Here is a 20,561-nt window from a genome sequence, read left to right as displayed (position 1 = left end):
CTCTAAGCTGTGGTATAGGTACAAATTACTTGCTGAGTTAACTGTGGCACTTTGGTTTGTTTTTTGGATTCATATTAACTACCCCCATTTCACCCCCCCCCCCCCCCCCCCCCAAAAAAAAAGAAGCAAAAAAACAAAACAAAAAAAAAACAGTTACACATTTGCTTGGTTAATCTATCTAAAATCAATTATGTCTACTAAAGCAGTCCTCTTACACAGAATTCCTTTATGAAAGTTAAGGTGTTCAGTATTTGTTGAAAGTGCTTCAAAAAAATCAAATTAGCACTTCTTTAAAATGGAAAATTATGAGTTCATATTTATTTCATGTACATCCACATTGACAAGCTGAACCTAATAAATTAGCAACAGAGCATTTGGTCAGATGGGAAGGATACATGGAAATGTCCCACAGGGGCTTGTTGTGCACTAGAGCAGTGGATTCTGGGTTCCCATGCTGGCGCAGCTACCATGGAGATTCAGTGCATCACTCTGGCGCAGATTGACTTTTTTTGTTTGTTATGAAGAGTTTTATGGAGCTAAACTTAATTCACTGGCAGTTTGAAATATTGACCAATGGGTAGCTGGATTAGGAAAATCAATAATTTCTATCCAAAAATGCTCCAAAAATACACTCAAGTTGGACTTGTATGACATTATAGACCCACCCCATCCCCAATACAGTCAATGATCACACCCCACTGCCCTGTGTGGTATAAATAAATCTTTGTCAGGGCATCCATTGTGTCTGTCACCTCTTTCCCATGTTAATCTCAGGGTCCACCAGCTGGAGATATCCTCACTCTGAGAGCTGTGCATGAGACATGCAACGAAGAATTATTTTTTTTAACAGCTAAATTAAGCACAGAGTTTTTGCTTTAAGAGTTCATGTTTTAAATGGATGATCATATTTCCAAACGGGACACGCAAACAGAACTGATTATGAGTTTTGCGTGCAAAATGTACAAAGTACATCGGTAGGGTAAGTTTAGCAGCAGGTGTGGAGGTGCAGTTGAAAGCTGACGCCACCAGCCTGAGACTTATCAGGTACAATGTGAGTTGGATTGCAACACCACTGACAACAAGATTAAAGCCGAGTCAGGTAAGAATAATCAAAGTTTGGAAGGTGTGTTTATCTTATCATCGTGACGGAAGTGTTCCCAGTGATGTGAACACTGCACATCACATTTTTTTATCTGCACAAAGGCAGCATTTTTAAACCGGAGGCTGAAGTAAAAAGTGCACGGGAAGGATGGACACACTACACCCGCCACAGGTGAGGACAGACATGTCTCAGTCAATCTTCTAATTATTTTTGCTGCTGTTAACTGAAAACTGAATGCAAAACTGGAGTATTTAAGTTAATAAAATTATATGATGGATTGGGAGAATCAGTATGGGTCAAGAGTTCATGAACTGCAACATTTGTATGGTAACACGAGGATGTGTGGAGATTTTTAAATTATATTTATTTATAAATTCTTAAAATATGTTTTAACATACATACTGCTGTGTATGCATGTGGCTCTTAATTCATGTGGAAAAAAAACACGTTTATTGTTACTGAGCTGGAATTCAGAACAGAAAACACTGAAATTAAGTCTGAAAATGATTGGATGTGGTCCACTGAAGCCCAGCATGTGAAAACTAAAACTGACGTTCAATATTAGCTGTGCAGTAATCCTCTTATGAACAAGTAATGATAGAAAACAGGGCACAGCTTAGACAAATGTGACACAAAGATCAATACATGTATCAATACATGGCATGAGACAAGATGTGTGTGTGTGTGTGTGTGTTATTCCTGAAGCCAATACCTGCTAGAGAAAATTAGTTTAAAAGCGAGGAGCCGATACAGCTGAATGAGGTTTTCTGTATCTATGCTTAGTTTGCTGCATTGTTAGTTAACGGCAATCATCACTCTAACAAATTGCAGCAAAAATAGAGGAAATTTTACATAGCAATGCATCATTCTGTGTAAAAGCTTGCTGCATTTAGGGATAACAGCAAGCTACTTTACAGTTTATGTATAATATGGAGTTTTTTCTTTGTGTTATCTAAATATTACAATAGCGTTGATATAATTTAAGTATTATTTATGCTAAAGAATAGTTTGAGAATGACTAAAGCTAAATGAGTGAAAATGAATCTGATTTTTTTTCAGCAAATGGCTACAAAAAACAAATGTAAGGAAGACAACGATGAGAAAAATGGATATAAAAGTAAAGGTGTGTAAGGAAAAGCTACTGATTGATTTAATCAGAATTACATGTGTGTGTGCAGCAGGACAAAAATGGTCTTTTTTCTCATGTTTATAGAAATCAAAGCGAGCCCTGCACATTCCACTGCGGCTCTGATCGTGGATGAGCCGGAGGAGACAGATCCATGGGACCTGCCAGAACTGAAGGACGCGGGTGTCCCGTGGTCAGGTGTAGACTCGTTGTTTCTAATAGTACAAGCAATGTTTCATCAAGGACTGTGATAAGACAGTCCTGATAAGATGAGCACATTGTTAATAACTATTGCATTTACAAATCAGGCCTAGTGATTAAGAACATTACCTGTACATCACACCATAAAGAGCTGCAGTAAAACACAAAGTCCTGCAGCTAAAGAGTTACTGTTTGTTACAGTGATAATTAAAATAGTCACTGAGAAGCTTTTATATTTGATTTTTAAACAAAGTGAACCCCCCCCCCCCATAAGTTTATGTGTTTAGGAGTTTTTCCTCATGTACACCATATTAATTTTCAGTGTGTTAATATTCAGTGTGTCCTATTAAAGGTGTAAATGCTTTTGCAAACACTTGTTTCATATTTCGAGTTTGTCTGTAAGTTTGATGATTTTGTAAATATTTATTTAAAAACAGCTTTAAGTGTTGATCTGTATAAAACTAAAAGAATAAGACATAAAAGGTTTTCATGTTTTAAAACATTAATACAAACTCTAGTTTGCTTCTGGATCATCATTACCTCATTTTAAGAAGTTCAAACATTGATCTGATTACTTGAACAGTGTACCAGTAATAAATGGTAGTGTTAGTGATAGCAGTGAACAAACGTCCTGTTCAGATAAGATAAATTAGGTAAATTTGCTTTGACTGCAATAGAGGTTAAGATGAACTCTAAAATTATAGAACATAATACTACTAGTATATAAAATTATTAGTGCTGTCAGCGCTAGTCTTGTTAAAATGATGTTAACGCCATAACCGCATTAACGTGGCAAATCTCCGTTAGCGAGTTACTGCGTGGGGCTGCACGGCGTCAATGTGTTAGCGTGGTTAGGTCGTTAACGCATTAACGCCGTGCAGCCCCACGAGATTAACGCTGACAGCACTAAAAATATACATGAATTACTATATTCACTTAGTTGTTACCCTCCTCTTTGAATCCAGCGCCACTGGACTATAGAGTTTACAATAAAGAAGAAGGGGGGGGGAGTAAGGTGTATTTTTGTGTAATAGTGCTTTTTTTCAGTCAGTTATTTCAGACATGTTGATCTTGTATATTTTGCTTTGTCTCTTTCTCTTTGTTTCAGCTCTGGATACCAAAGGGAAGGTCCTCAGAGTGCTGATATCAGTGGGGAAGCTGATTCTGCTTTTAGGTTTCCTCTATATGTTCGTCTGTTCTCTTGACATCCTGAGCTCAGCTTTCCAGCTTGTGGGAGGTACTCACTCTTAAACTTATCAGAAGCTGTGAGTTAATGTAATATTGAGCAATAAACTTGCAAGCTATAGTCCTTTTACCACAGCAGACATCTTGTTTTTAAGACACTGTGCAAGTCACCTTTAGCAGTACTCAGTTCTACTACTGTTTAAAATGTACCCGATCACCAATCCCAAGCATAATATATAATATTTTTATATTCAAAAATAAAATATGGTATGAATGTGAAAATGTTCACTCTCTACTTTTCACCTGGTCCAGGTAAAACGGCAGGTGACATCTTTCAGGACAACGAAATTTTGTCCAACCCTCTGGCTGGTTTAGTCATTGGTGTTCTGGTCACCCTGCTGGTCCAGAGCTCATCCACTTCCTCCTCCATAGTTGTCAGCATGGTCTCGTCTGGTTGTGAGTATGAACTTCTCCCCTCTACCAGCACATACAGAGACACATCCATGCATAGAAAACTCATTATGAGTGAGGATGATATTGAAGGAGGTCTTTGTGTCTCCACAGTGTTAACAGTTCAGGTAGCCGTTCCTATCATCATGGGCACCAACATCGGCACCTCGGTCACAAACACTCTAGTCGCCATGACGCAGGCTGGTGAACGCAACACTTTTCGGAGGTAATGAATTTGTGCATCATGGAAGCTTCCTTTCCTTCTGCTAAACAGAAAAAAGTAACCCAGGAGAAAATATGTGTGTGTTCTTCATTATATTGTAGTAATATACAGAAATATATACCTTGCGAATCTTGTGGGCATTCTCCCACGGTATCTAGAGGAACACCCTGATGAATTATAGCTCTGTTCAGACGTTTACATGCACTCATCATGGGCATCGATGTATGGTTATTCGGGGATTTCCATGTTTTCTTTTAACTGCTCTTTTTCCAGAGTGAACTTATTGTACAGAATACATCTTTACTGACTTAAAAAAAGGATTGAGTGCATAAATTTGAATTTTCTGTAATCTACACATGGTCAAAACTATATACGCAGGATCAAATATATACTTTATCCACTCCAAAACTAGTTTTGATGTGTGAACGTCCAAACTGTTTCCAAGTTTCAACCATCTAGCTGTTGCTTTGAGATGAAGTTAGAGAATGTGTAGGACCTTTAGCTTCTCCTTTGCTTCACCATATGGGGGTGGTGTTGAAGGTCTCAGTCCATGGCGACATAATACTCACTTCACTGACCGTTATGTGGTATTTCAGAAGTTTCTAGTTCATGGCAGGCTTTTTCCAGAATATCTTAAGCAATGTCTTCTCATCCCGGGTAACAGTTTGGGACTTCCTCCAGAACTCTACAGTTCTTCTTCTTTGCTGGCAAAGAGAAATTATCAGCCGTAGTCTCTCATGATCAAAAAATTCTTGCTTTTATTTTTTTTTTAACATTTAAAGTCAGTAAAATGTATTCTGTACAATCATTCCACCCTGAAAGAAGAACAGTTCAATGAAGTCATTAAAGCCAAAAATTACCATGGCATTCATGCCAATGATAAATACATGTAATAATAATAATAATAATAATAATAAATTTTATATATAGGCACCTTTCAGACCCTCAAGGTCACCTTACAGTAACACGTAAACAATACCATAAAAAAAGATAAGAAAAATGTATATATAGCAAACATGGTAGATAAAATTTAGACATAAACAGTCATAAAAGTATAAAGGCAAATATAAAAACTGGGCAAGGTAAAAATGGACTCAGACAGATCAGGTGTATGCAATTCTAAATAGATGAGTCTTGAGACGTGATTGAAAAGTGGTGAGACAGTGTGTGGTCTGGAGAGCAAGTGGAAGTGCATTCCAAAGTCTCGGGGCAGAACAACTAAAGGCTCTGAGTCTAATGGTAGTCAGGCGAGCAGGTGGAACTGACAGAAGGGAAGCTGAAGAAGAGCGGAGTGTACGGAGGGGTGAGTATGTATGGAGAAGATCGGATAGATATGGAGGAGCAAAGTTATGAAGCGCTTTGAAAGTGAGAAGCAGGATCTTGAAATTGACACGGAGGTGAATTGGAAGCCAATAGAGCTGTTTAAGAACAGGTGTTATATGTTCAGTGGATTTAGTTCTGGAAATAATACGAGCAGCTGTATTTTGAACCAACTGCAGTTTATGGAGGGATTTATGAGGTAAACCATAGAGAAGAGAATTACAGTAATCCAGACGAGATGTGACAAGAGCATTGACAAGTATGGCGGTACTGATATTATTTATATGTGCTGTGAAGGACAGAGTGCTATCGAGGATGACACCAAGACTCTTAACCCGAGGGGAGGGTGTGACAACAGAGTTATCAATGGATAACGAAAGACTGGTTGGAACTGTTTTGATCTGGTGCCTATTAAAATTAATTCTGTTTTATTGCCATTAAGTTTAAGAAAGTTGTGAGTAAACCAGACCTTGATTTCACTTAAACCGTCAGAAATGGATGTGGGTGGGAGAGTAGCTGTGGGTTTGGAGGATAGGTAGAGCTGGGTGTCATCTGCGTAGCAGTGAAACTGGATGTTATGCTTCCTAAAAATATTACCTAGGGGTAGGAGATAGATGATAAAAAAGTAAAGGACCCAGGACAGAGCCTTGGGGTACACCGGAATTAACTGGAGTAGATACTGAACTGTAATTGAACAAACTGTGAGCGGCCAGAGAGATAAGAAGTAAACCAGGTGAGTACTGTACCATTGATGCCAATAGATGCTAATCTGTGAAGGAGGATGCGGTGGGACAAAAGCTGCTGTAAGGTCAAGGAGAATGAGAATGGATATAAGTCCAGAATCAGCTACAAGCAAAAGATCATTGGTGATTTTTACTAGGGCTGTTTCTGTACTGTGACATGAACGGAAGCCGGACTGAAACTGTTCATACAAGTTATTTCCAATGAGATGATGATGAACCTGTGCAGCCACTATCTTTTCAAGAATTTTTGCTAGGAAAGGGAGATTTGAACTTGGCCTGAAATTTTTTAGATTGGAGAGATCTGAACCATTCTTTTTCAGTATTGGAGTTATTATTGCAGTTTTAAGAGAAGAAGGAACAGAACCAGATATAAGAGAGGAGTGTGCGATATTAGCAATCAGTGGGGCAAGCGACGGGAATGAGAGTTTAACAAGATTTGTTGGCAGTGGATCAAGTTTACATGATGATGACTTTAAGTTAGTAATTATGGAAGATAGCTGAGTTATTGTGGGAAGTTCAAAATTGGATAGAGAGGATGACAGCTGAGAAGGACAAAAAATGCAGATAGAACAATTGACCATTTCACAGGACGAGGGCAATTGCTGATGAATAGTCTCAATCTTGGTGTAAAAAAAGTCCATAAATTTGTTGCAAACTGTGGCAGAGTGTGTATGTATGGCAAAGGTATCTGGGGTTTAACAATATTATGCAATGTAGAAAACAAAGTGCGAGTGTTTCCTTCAGCGGATTTAATAACAGAGGTGTAGTAAGCAGATTTAGCATGATGAATAGCTTCTTTATAGTGTTGTATATGACTGAGATACATGTCTTTGTGAATAGTAAGTCCTGTTTTCCTGGATAGACGTTCCAGGCAGCGTCCAGTAGCTTTAAGTTGGCGAAGTTCAGATGAGTATCAGAAAGAAACAGTCCGAGTTTTTTGGGGAGCCAAGGTATCTAAGAGGTTGATAAGTTCATTGTTATAGTGTTATAGTCTATGGAAGCTGAGGCATCAATGGTAGGTAAGTTGTTAATGCCATGGGAAAGAGCTGATAGATCAATGCTCCTAATATTTCTAAAAGTAATTGAGCGGTTTTGTTTATTTTTTATGGAGCCCCGCAGGGGACATGGGAGAAAAAAAATTAAGACAGACTTTTGCGAGATCTCGCAAAACTATCTCGGGATCTCGCAAAAGTTTTGCGAGATCTCGCAAAACAAACTCGGGATCTCGCAAAACAAACTCGGGATCTCGCAAAACTTTTGCGAGATCTCGCAAAAGTTTTAGCCGCATTCTTCCCGTTAGCTTCGAGCTAACGGGAGGTCGAGACCCACTACAGCCGGGAGGAACACCGCTTTCCCGGCACATCGTGCCTCGACCTCCCCGTCGGCTTCGAGCCGGCGTCCGAAGAATGCGGCTAAAAGTTTTGCGAGATCTCGCAAAACTTTTGCGAGATCCCGAGTTTGTTTTGCGAGATCTCGCAAAACTTTTGCAAGATGTGATGATCTGTCCTAAAAAGATGAACATAGATAAATTAAAAGTGTGATGAACTTACTGTGAAGTTATACATATTTCCGCCAGAATTACTTTATTGTATTTTTATGGATACTGTTATCTGCATTCAATTTTAGATAACTAATCCTGTGAATTTTATTTCATTTTATGATGTTTTGTTCTTTTCTTGACTTGTTTACTTAGCTGTAAATGAATATTAATCGGTCTGTTTTATTACTCTCTTATTATCTGTATTATTATCTTACCTCTGAAGCTCTTTGAACTCCAATAACCTGCTACTATGTAACTGACAAACAGCCTTCTTTTCAACCTGAGATTCTTAGGCCTCCGGGAAATAAAATAAATACAAAATTAACCATGTAATATTTAATAAAAAATAAATAAATCAACAAACAAAATAGTTAATTAATTTTTATTTTATGACTCTCAGGTTCAGAGAAAAGATAAATGGTACACATTTCCTAGAATTCTTTACCTGGAAAGCAGTGATATCACGCTTTCATCAAAAAGATCAAAGGTCATTGTTGTCTTGCTTTTGTGTTTCATTATACACTTAGAGCTTTCGCAGGGGCCACAGTGCACGACTTCTTTAACTGGCTCTCAGTGTTGGTGCTGCTGCCTCTGGAGGTAGCCAGTGGTTACTTGTTTGTGGTCACCAAGCTCATCACTGATTCATTCGAAATCCAGAGTGGAGAGGCCCCAGATCTGTTAAATGTGATCACTGACCCCCTCACTGAATCAATCATAGAGGTAAGATGTCATTATTATCTTAATTTTCCAAATAACAAACAAACATGCAGCTGCCTTATTCAGTTTTTGGTCATCAATAAGGTGAAAAAACATGCTTGACAGGCCTGGATGATACAGTAAGAGTGGCCATGCATAACATCTATATATAACAGCAGAATTTCACCTCTATCTAAAATGACATTGAGAACACAAAGTATTAAGTAGCACGATTCATTTCCTGAAAGATGAATGCTGACATGAATGTCTGTAGTCTATTGCTTTTTTTCACACTCTTAACATTATCAGACAGATAAGATGCTCATATATAAGACTGTTATCTCTCATGGTTTATAGTTCACAGTTTATTTCCCCCTCCCTTTTTCCTTCTGACTCAGCTGGATGCATCTGTGATTAGTGGGATTGCCACCGACGATCCAGAAGCTAAAAACAAGAGCCTCATAAAGAGATGGTGCCAAACCTTCACCAACACAGTAAGACCAAAGCATGTCAAATATATCCAAATATACTCCAAAGAACTAAGAATTAAATGCTGAATATATGTTTTCCACCCTGTTTCAGACCTTAATGAATGTCACAGTTCCTGGTCCAGAGAACTGTACCTCTCCTTCTCTGTGCTGGGTTGATGGCAATTATACCTTCACGCTAAAGAACATTTCTCAGACATACAATATAAAGAAATGTAAGACCACTATTTACTTTAATTTAATTATGTAAATAAAGGAATAATGTTTCCATCACAATATGATAGACAGTCTCCTTGTAGAGACATTTGGATTGAACTGTGTACTTTTCATTGTCCTTGTGGGACAGTAGTCTGCCCAGATTAAGCATCTCATATACATATATATACATTAGATATACATCAGATGTCATCATAATAATAGTGCAATTTACTAATAGCACTGTGAGTCTATCAGTAAATTGCATACAAAAGTTACTACAACATTATATGAACAAAAGTAGTGGGACACCTACACATTATACCTACAGGAGCTGCTTCAGCTTGGAGACTCATGCCATGAAGCTTCCAGCACACAGTTTTTGTGCTGATGTTAATGCCAGAGGTAATGAGCTGTTCAGTTATTGCATCAGTAGAGCACCGGTGACTTTTATGCACCACGCTCCTCAGCACTCAGTTTATCAGGTCTACCTCTTTAAGGCTGAGTTGCTGTGTTTCCCGAATGCTTCCACTTTGCAACAAAACTACTTCGACTTGATCGTGGGAAAAAAAAATGTTACAAACTGACTTGTTGCATTGCATTGCAGTACCTTACTCAAATTCAGTGGGCCCATTCTTTTACAAATGTTTATAATGGTAGACCTATAAACATTTTTACACTCCTGTGGCAATGAGGCTGAATGAAACACTTGAATTCAAAGACATGTTAAGACATGTAGGCCAGTAGTTTTGTCCACATTGTGTATTTCTTTCTTGTAATTATGTGCGTGTTTCTGTGTGTTGCCAGGTACACACCTCTTTGTGGATGTGAATCTGTCTGATATGGCGGTGGGTCTGATTCTGCTGGCTCTCTCTCTGCTCGTGCTCTGCTCCTGCCTGATCCTCATAGTCAAGCTGCTCAACTCTATGCTGAAGGGACAGGTGGCTGTTGTCATCAAGAAAGTCCTCAACACCAGTGAGCATCACTGCACTCTATAAATTCTGTAAAAAAAAACTGGATGTGATGTGTAGAATAATACATGAATGTTCTTGTATCTGCACAGATTTCCCATTTCCCTTCGGTTGGGTCACGGGCTACATCGCCATTTTAGTCGGTGCTGGAATGACCTTCATCGTGCAGAGCAGCTCAGTGTTCACTTCTGCCATTACGCCACTAGTTGGTGAGGTTAATTATGCATTCATCCATTACTTCTATCACCTCCATGTATTTATTATTAAAAACAGCATTGATGCACGATTGAAAATATTTGTTTCCTTCTGAATATTTTTTTCTAAAGATTTCTATATCTTGTTTGTCTTCTTTATGTGACTTTTTAGGCAGTAAAGGACAGAATCTGTCTGAAAGGAGTATTGTTCTTTTCTTGATATTTTTGTTTATCCATAATGACCAGGACCTAAATCTAATGACTGTAATATCATGGTGAAGCAGATAGTGATGGTTGTCAGACACATGGTGAAAATATGTATTCCAACCATGTCGTTTTTAATTCAATAGGCATTGGTGTCATCAGTATAGAGAGAGCGTACCCACTGTGTCTTGGTTCAAATATCGGCACAACCACCACAGCCATTCTGGCAGCCATGGCTAGTCCCGGAGAAACTCTGGCTGACGCTCTACAGGTCAGTCATTCCCACAAAAACACTCTCCTGTCCTGGTTAACATTAAATGTGTCAGTAATTGTATTTAGAACCACTACAAGCCTTTCTAAGGTTTTATACTGTACTAAAAAATCATTTTCTTAATTTATAATAATTTAAATATCATTGCAGGTACATCTTCTCATGAGAAATTATGTCATATTTGCTATTTAACATATTTCCTATGGTTACCTACATATTAAGGTCTGCAAAAATCCAAATGACTAATTTTACCCTAATAATAATAATATTTTATCCAACTAATTTAATTTTTATTCAACTGTGACATTTAGCTGAACTTTAAATTTGTGGTTTGAGGGAGAAATTGGGTGCCTCCATGAAAATTTGGGACAAATTGTTGTGGAAACAGCTGTTGGAAATATAAACTTACTGGACACTTCATTAGGTACACCTTATCAACTACTTGTTAATACTATCCAGAAAAGGCCGTTCTTTAAATTTGAACAAAATGAAAACTAAAAGACTTTCAAATCACATGAGCCAGTATTTTATTCACAACTCCAAGCATAGATAAGATAACAAATGTTAAAACTGAGAAATCTTATAATTGATTAACAAAATGAGCTCATTTCAATTATGGGTGATTTCAGTAATCTCGACTTGTTGGTGCCAGATGAGCTGGTCTGCATATTTGAGAAACTACTGGGATTTTCCCAACAACTACATAAAAAATAGGTCAGAGGAGAATAGCCATACTGCTTCAAGCTGATAGGTACAATTTAAATAACCACCAATTAACGACTCTCAATGCACACCACATCGAACCTTGAAGCAGATTGGCTACAGCAGCAGAGGACCACACCAGATGCCCCTCCTGTCCGCTAAGAACAGGAAACTGAGATTACAGTTTCCTGTTCTTAGCGGACAGGAAACTGTCCCAACCATCTGCGACATTCAGATGGTTGGGACAGAATTAGCTGTAAACAACATACATGGCTCCATTGTGCTTTACATCAAAGAGTAAGGCTGGTCGTAGTGTTGAAATGGGGTGGGAGATATTTGGCACATTTTGACCCCCTAGTACCAACTGAGCATCTTCTGCTGGCTGCATCCAGCAGGATAACACACCATGTCATAAAGCTCAAACTATGTCAAACTGGTTTCTTGAACGTGACAATGAGTTCACTGTACTCATCCCAGCCTCCTCAGTTACCCGATATCAATCAAATAGAGCACCTTTAGGATGTGGCAGAATGAGAAATTCATATCATGGATGTGGAGCTGACCTATCTGCAGAGGTTGTACGATGCTTTCGTCAATATAGACCAAAATCTCTGAATCTTGTTGAATCCATGTCAGGAAGAATTGAAGTCCAAGCAAGGTGTACCTAATAAAGTGACCAGTATCTTTGTGGCTCTGACATCTCGTGCCAAATCATTTATTTTCAATAAAAAAGAAACTTATCAGGAAATTATCAACCTGTAAAAGATTACATTTTTTACTCTGAATTTGTAGCAAGCTACCTCTTTGCACTTACACTGATGCTTGTTGTTTGTTAACAATTCAGATTGCCCTCGTGCACTTCCTGTTCAACATCTCTGGCATCATTCTGTGGTATCCCATTCCATTTACCCGCGTCCCTATCCGGTTGGCTAAAGGTCTGGGCAACATCACGGGCAAGTACCGCTGGTTTGCTGTAGTCTACATCATCTGCTGCTTCTTCGTTTTACCGCTTCTCATTTTCGCCCTGTCGCTGGCTGGCTGGAAGGTACTGGTGGGCGTGGGTGTTCCTCTACTCATCATGTTGATCATAATCATTGTGATCAACATACTACAAAAGCGGAAACCTGGGTGGCTGCCTGCAGTCCTGCGATCCTGGGACTTCCTCCCACTATGGGCACACTCCCTGGCTCCCTGCGACAAAGCAGTTGGGGTTTTAATCGCAAAATGCTGTTGCTGCTGCAAATGCTGCCAAGCTGCATCCGACGACCAAGAAGACAGAGCAGAACAATTGGAAAATAACAAGACAACACACACAGCAGTATATGACAATCATGCAATGAGTGTAGAGAATGAAGCGGAAGATGGGATGAAAATAGAGTTAAATATCCTGAAAATGACCACGCTTTGAGATTTGATATTTTAAGTGCAGTTGTGGTCAGAAGTTTACATGCACTCGTCATGGCCATGAACGTAACTGTGATGTTGGAGTTCTAATGATTTCTTTAACTGTTGTTTTTCCAGGGGGGAATTAAGCCAACTTACAGGACTTTAAAAAGCAAGAACTGGGTGCAAGTTTGAATGTATTTTGAATTTTCTCTAATCCACACATGATCGAAATTATACATAAACTCATTTAGGTTGTGCTGATAGTTGTACAATGTTATTAAAACGCCTTTTTTCAATTCTTCATTTCAAACAATTCTCTGTAAGTACAAGTTATTTGTCACCACTTTGCCAACTTCTCGAAGAAGACCCCAACTCTCACCCCTTAGATGACAGGGAATTGTTCAGGAACATGTTGAGAAACCACAAAGGCTCAAGCCTGCCATGAACTGGAAACTGCTGGAAAACCAGCAGTAGGAACTGAACAATTGAAGCATGTTTTACATTGCCATGGACTGAGACGGCGCTGACCAAGACAGAAGTCCTTGCTCCAAAATCGACACCTTAAACAACTGATCTACAATTTTCAGCTGCCCACGTGGACAAGCCAAATGCCAAATTTTATGGTCAGGTGACACAAAGATTGAGCTGTTTGATCACAATGACAAGAGGTATGTTTGGATGGTTAAAGGTGAGGCTTTCAAACCTAAGAACACAAATTTATGGATTATGCTTAAAAGCCAGGTTTTTGCCAGGAGACCAGCCAATTTAAACCAAACTCTGCCAAGACTGATGGATGCCAAAAGTATCTGGTCGGACTGCAACTTGATAAGGGACATTTAATCAAATATGTCATTTTGACGCTTTGTGGATGAAGAAATTCCAAAATAAATTCAAACATGTGCACCCTATTGATATTTTTTACTGTCATTAAAGATGTATGCTGTCATTCCACCATGGAAAAAGCAGTTCCAAGAAATCATTAAAAATCCAAAAATCTCCACGATGTATTTAAAGTTCCTACCACAACTGTATGTGTGTGACTGTGTGTGATGCAAAGAAACATACTAATGGACATATTGTAGTGTAACATAGGAAATGACTGCGTAGACGAATGCACTAAAACGTTACATCGTTAACTGAAGTGACCTTGAAATACTAGTGGAAATCTATAATTATATTAATGTCAGCAAATCCTAGGAAAGGATGAAAACCAACCACTTTAGTTTCTCAGAGTCATCATATCGCGGCCCCAAACCTAACCCTAACACTAAGGCTAGCCAATCAGAATGTGTGTATGTGTGTTTTTTTCACAGAATATGTAATATTTGTTTTGGGTCTTTTTTTATTTTTTTCTCCTGAAAGATCCTCCTTTACTTTTTCCACAGCATACTATTAGAGTGGGGTTAGGGTTATTAACTATGATGACTTAGATCTCGGAGTACTAATACTTCATAATTTAGCAAGTTTATGATTTTAACATCAAATCCGTTTGGCCTTGCTGAAGACATAAATGCAGCAAACATCAGTGCAATTCTATTAACCTTATAAAGGACATCATCATTTCTTAAAGCAGCTTGCTACTTTAATTGTTTTTACCTTCATTATTTAAATGAAGGGAAATTTTTATTTGACTATTTTTCCGCTGTAAATCAGGGCACAAGACAGGGAACTGTGACAGTGCCAGTCAAATACTTTCACCCAGACATGTTGATTTTCGCTGTTTGAAATTTTGCTATAAAAATGCTGATTTTATTTATGAGTCCTGCTGAGTTGGTGAATTTAAATTTTAATAGTTCCCTGGTTCATGATTAAACACTTGAAAAACCCAAAGGCTTCAACTAAACTTTGTGTTGTGTCATTGTGTCAGTATGCCATCATGATTTTCTGCCTGCTCATTGTTTGCTGATGAACATTTAGCTCATGTGTATAGCCTCAGAACTGGTAGCATCGCTATAAAGTGGTGCATGATGTGACAATTTTTAGCTACACAGACAAAGCTAGACTCAATCATGTTGACTTTGGTCTTTTAAATCAATTTGTGTGTGGATATAAAAATGCAGAATATCACCAGTCTTATCCTTTTGACATTTGAGTAACTGTATTGTCATGAACTAACATAACATAGCATTTAACGTGCTAACTGTGGAGTCTGAGATGTAGTGCTTGTTTTTTTGTTTTTTGTTGTTGTTGTTGTTTGTTTGTTTTTTTTGCAATTTCATTGACACACCAACCTGTCATGTTTACCTAGTTTCATCATTTTCCCATTTTTGTATTTTTATACAGAGACAAAAAAAAATCACTGTGTATAAAAGACACATTCAGATCTTTAAAACATCGTTTTAAGGTGTAGAATAACTTTGTAATTGAAGAGGTAATTGTATTCAAGGAATATATAGTCCGGAATTAGATGAATGCACATCTAACAATTTGTTTTTGTTTGTTTAATTGTGAGTTGTCCCTCCCAAAAAAAACCGTGTTAAAAAGGAAAAAGAATAAAATAATGCTAGATTCATCAATTGGTATGGTTTCCTGACCCGTTTATATGCTGATCATTTCTATATAGCCCTGTTATCTGTGTTATTTGTTTCTGAGCTAACCAAAGTATAAGGAGGGTGTTCAAAGTGTTAAGAGAGATAAAGACAGAGCCCTGCAGTGGTAAGAGTCACATCAGCAGGGGTCCAGAATACAAGGTCATCACGTGGTTCATGTAGGCTTTAGCTAGTTCCAGGAAGTGCATAATAAGTGAATACAGAGAGACAGAGCACTGTTTCTCCAGAACTAGCAGTCAATAAATGCATCTATCTACACACACACACACACACACACACACACACACACACACACACACACACACACACACACACACACACACACACACACATATGTATAGAGTCTAAAAATATCATAAACTTTGTTAGTATTATTGAATTATTCTTTCATACTTTTTAAAATGACTGTCCAACGGTCCTCTCATTGTACGTTCACTGTATTGTTAGATCTGTGAAGTTTTAATTATTGATGTTTTGTTATTTTTATTTTTTTTCTAGACATCATCTACATCTACAAGATTGTATGTGTTTAGTTATTTCTTACCTATTTCCTTGATTATTTTCTTTACATTCTACGTTTTGCACAGAATTTAGGTCAACAGTAATTTTTCTCCTAAATGTGCTTTTTAAAAAAATTAGAGTAGAGTTGTACCATCACACCCGGTATCTGGGAAACCTTCACTGTCACGTGTCAGTGAACCATGTGCAGGGAACATGAGATGCACCATCAATATATCAATAAAGAGGGTGTGCAACTGTGTCAAAGCACAACACGGGAATCACGACAGTTTCCACATGGTCAACTGACATTACAGTTTTTTACAGCTGCTAGGACACATTTCACAATACTTAGGTCACTTTTGCAAAACTCTTCACACAATCCTCCTAACTGACCGTCAGCTTGGCAAAGCAGTTCATTTCACATTCAAAATGCACTACAACTACCAAAACACTTTATTCAGGTCTCAAATAAACTCATTCTTCCAGAACACTAGCAAAGGTTGACAGCCGACAAACACACTTTGTCACCCACAAAACAATGACCTAAAAAACACTAACAACATGTAGCATTACAGTGTTTTCTTGTGTAAAACAAGGACACATCTGTTTATAATTTCAATGTATGTTACTGGAATGAATCAGACATCATGCAGAATTCGTTAATATTTGTTTATGTATTATTTTTTTGCACCAAGTAATCCCAAAATACAAGAATTTGTATACACACCATCCACTGATGCACATACAATAGTAATGCTAATCAACCCGGTCTTCTCCATTTGGCCACAGGTTCTCATCCACATCACATCTAATGTCATCTAGAGCAATACATCTAGGCATCCCTGGCAATCTTCTGCTGATATGTCCAGGCATCCAGCATTCATTGCATCCAGGAGGGACATTTGATCATGTGGATGATGGTCGTAAACCTTCCACCGCCATGAGGAAAAGAATTCCTCTATGGGGTTGAGGAATGAGAGTAAGGTGGGAGGAAAAGAGACTCCATTCTGGGATGGGCTGCAAACCACTCTGACTGCACGGGAGTGATGAAATGCCACATTGTCCCATACAATCATAAATGTTGGCTGATTCCTTCTCTCCGCATCCCTTTCCTCACCTAGCACAACCCTTCCATAGAGATCATGCAGGAATGCAAGGAGCCGTTCAGTGTTGTATGGCCCAATCAGTGGTCTGTGTAGCAGCAGTCCATCAGTGGATATTGCTCCGCACATTGTGATGTTGGCACCCCTCTGGCCCGGGACATTCACTGTGGCTCTCTTCCCAATCACATTCCTCCCTCGTCGCCGTGCTTTGGCCAAGTTGAAACCTGCCTCATCCACAAAGATGAAAATGTGGTGTGTTTGCCTGCCTTCAATCTCCATGACTTTCTAACATAAATCCACATGGCAACATAAGCTGTTACAGTAGTAAATTTGTATAATTGTCTTTGTGTGTTTGGTTTTGTTCAAAAACAGATCTGTATTTTATTCTGATCTTACTTGGACATACTGGTTCCTGAGTTGCTTGACATGTTCAGAGTTCCTCTCAAAAGGCACAGTGTACAACTGTTTCATCCTGACCTGATGTTTTTTCAGGACTCTAGAAATTGTTGTTACGCTTACACTGTGAATATTTGCAAAAGTAACGTTGTCTGCCAAGACTCTGTCTAATTTCAGTGAGTTTTATCCCATTGTTTCTGATGACCATATCAACAATGGCAGTTTCCTGCACATCAGTGAACATCCGTCCTCTCCCTCCTGTGTGAGGTGACCGTTGAGTCCTAAGCAGAAATGCAACAACAATTACACAAAAGCTTATTTACTTCTGAAATGTGCAAATGCCCCTGCAGAATACAAGTTACCTGTTGGTTTGCTCTAGCAATAGATGCCACTGTAGAGCGTTGCAGATTTGGCTGCACTCTCTGACCAGCCTCTCTCATTGAGTGACCATGATTTACTACATGATCAATTACAGTAGCTCTGATCTCATCTGAGACTACAGCTCTTGATCTTCCTCTTATTCTTCTTCCACCACGCATACGTATTCCTCGCCCCCTCCCAGCCACTCTTCTTCCTCTTTCAGCCACTTCTCCATTTCTGGCTGGGTCCATGTTTACGTCACAAAACAAACCTATTCAGCAGTTGTCTCCTTTTGTAATGAAATTGAAGGAGTAACACCTGTGTAGAGGTTCATCTACAATGGGAATCAGCTGTGGCTGGTTAAACTGCATTTTTAGATTTAAAATATGTTTCAATAAAATATTGCTGTTGAATTTTGCTGTCTTTTCAAGTTTTGCATTGTGTTATTGTTTTGGCCATAAGTTTAACAGTTTTGAAAACAGTATGTAAGCACATGCAAAATGTCCTGTACAAAGATTTTTGGCAGTTGTTGTATCTGAGTGAGAAAATAATTCATGAAATTTGAGAGATGTAGTCATTGAATGCATTTTGTGCCAAAACAATGATAACTGATCCTCAGTTTAGCCCACATAGACTTCTGTTGTGCTCACTGTGTGAGGAGTTTTGCAAAAGTGACCTAAGTATTGAGAAATGTGTCCTAGCGTCTGTAAAAAACTGTAATGCCATGGAAATGTCTCTCTCTCTCTCTCTCTCTCTCTCTCACACACACACACACACACACACACACTGCTGTCACCCATTTCATTGGGTGACAGCAGATCAGATTAATTTTGATAGACATACTAATATTATGACATCTGTGTGACGGCGTGTGTTTGTTGTATTTTTAGTCCATCAGAAGAAAAATAGTTTAGATGTCTTGAACATAATTAATCCCAAATTCAGAATAACATATCTTGTATCTTTGGAAACTCTTAAATCACCTATAAAACTAGTACAGAATTACACTCAGCAGCCACTTTATTAGGTACACTGTGCTAGTACTGTTTTGACCCCCATTTTGCCTTCATACCTGCCTTTATTCTTTGTTGTACATATTGAACACGCTATTAGAGAAAATCCACATTGACATGATAGTATCACACAGTCGCTGCAGATGTGTCAGCTGCACATCTATGATGTGAGCCTTTACAATAAATCCCAGAGGTGTTCCACTGTTATCTGGTGACTCTGTGCAGTGAACTCACTGTCATGTTGAAGAAACAAGTTTGAGATGATTTGAGCTTTGTGACATGATGCACTATCCTTTCCAAAAACCATCTCAACATCAAAGGAAGGACATAATCAGCAGCCGTATTCAGATAGACTACCCTGCACACCTTGGTTGTAGCAAGCCTTTACAGGTGTTACTGTCAAGTCTTGACCAACTCTACCTGCTTAAATGCCCTGGCTGGTTAAATATTTGCACTAATGAGGTTTTGAACAGGTCGACCTAAACAAGTGGCCGGTGAGTATAAAAGTCCTGACTTCTACAGGCTAAGGTGACTGATTGACCAACACTGCCATCTAATGGTAATCAAAGGAAGCACAAGGCATTTGAGGAAAAGAAGAGGAAGAGGATACTGAAGACACAACGCATGTCTATGTGTAATAGTTCAGCGCAAATCCATCTGAATCACCTCAATTGTTCAGTTCCAATTATTTGTCTACTGTATGTACTATTTGTGTATTTGTATGTATGTTGTAATGCGGTCTGTTTTAAGGTGAGAACTAGCATACAGAATTACATTATGTGACTGCATAATGACAATAGAGAATCTGTCTCATAAGGTTTCCTAACTACCTCTGACAACTGACGGCTCTGGCTGCTCATCTTCAAGCTGCAGCTGGGATCTCACAGTGCTTTATCTGACTAGAACCACTGCTGTTAGCTCACAAGTTAGCATATTAAACAATCTGACATATATCAGTGTGGAGCATGTGTTCAGTGCCCTTTAGTGCCAAACCTTGAGTATCCCCCCAAACATTCTGTTTTCTTAGATCAGGAACTAAAATTAAAAATTCATGAGGACAATGCAACAATTTGACAAAAACCAAAATAATTTATTATTTTCAAACCCAGAGGCAATTTGTGGTTACAGTCATAACAGATAACTGATGTGCATTTTACACATAGTGTACACTACCACTATCAACACAATGCTAACACTACACTACCTCTACGACTACATCCATTACTCACTTGAACTACCACTTAAAGTAAGACTATCCATAATATCAAAACATCAGTACATCAAAAGAAAAAAAAAGAAAAACGAAACAATACATTTGCACTTGTAGCACCATTCACTGCATTACACTACAGATGAAAAGAATAATTTAAAACTTGTGTGGGCTACTATAACATACTTCACAGGCTTGTGTTTCCATGTGCCTCTCTCTGAAAGCCTGGAAGAGGCAGTTTCTTTCAGGACCACTATAGCTGGCCACTTGTGCAATAATTTGTGCCTAAAGAAATTCTCTGTGTAGCATCATAGCATGGTTCTGAACCATGGTTTTTGTGTTCTGCTTCTGATTTAGGGGAGTTGTTGCACTGTTGCATAAGAAAATGACAGAAAAACAGTACACATATGAATGACAGAGATCTTTTTTAAC

The 20,561-nt window shown here is 38.5% G+C and overlaps 1 protein-coding gene across 1 annotated transcript; it reads left to right on the top strand.

Moving 5' to 3' along the window:
- Positions 1-1,094: 1,094 nt before the first annotated feature.
- Positions 1,095-13,019, top strand: slc34a2a (solute carrier family 34 member 2a; the record flags this gene model as incomplete). The annotated part of the gene is made up of 13 exons (XM_080881116.1): positions 1,095-1,273; positions 2,162-2,225; positions 2,316-2,426; positions 3,538-3,666; positions 3,927-4,070; positions 4,179-4,290; positions 8,418-8,610; positions 8,985-9,080; positions 9,169-9,289; positions 10,077-10,244; positions 10,333-10,449; positions 10,785-10,909; positions 12,456-13,019. Exons 1-13 carry the CDS (start codon positions 1,250-1,252, stop codon positions 13,017-13,019), a joined length of 1,968 nt encoding a protein of 655 aa, XP_080737242.1. The 5' UTR covers positions 1,095-1,249.
- Positions 13,020-20,561: the final 7,542 nt, after the last annotated feature.

The sequence above is a fragment of the Rhamphochromis sp. 'chilingali' genome (genome assembly GCF_963969265.1).
Source record: "Rhamphochromis sp. 'chilingali' genome assembly, chromosome: 4".
Lineage (NCBI taxonomy): Eukaryota > Metazoa > Chordata > Actinopteri > Cichliformes > Cichlidae > Rhamphochromis > Rhamphochromis sp. 'chilingali'.
The sequence above is the reverse complement of the archived record's forward strand: the minus strand, read 5'-3'. Positions and strand labels throughout refer to the sequence as shown.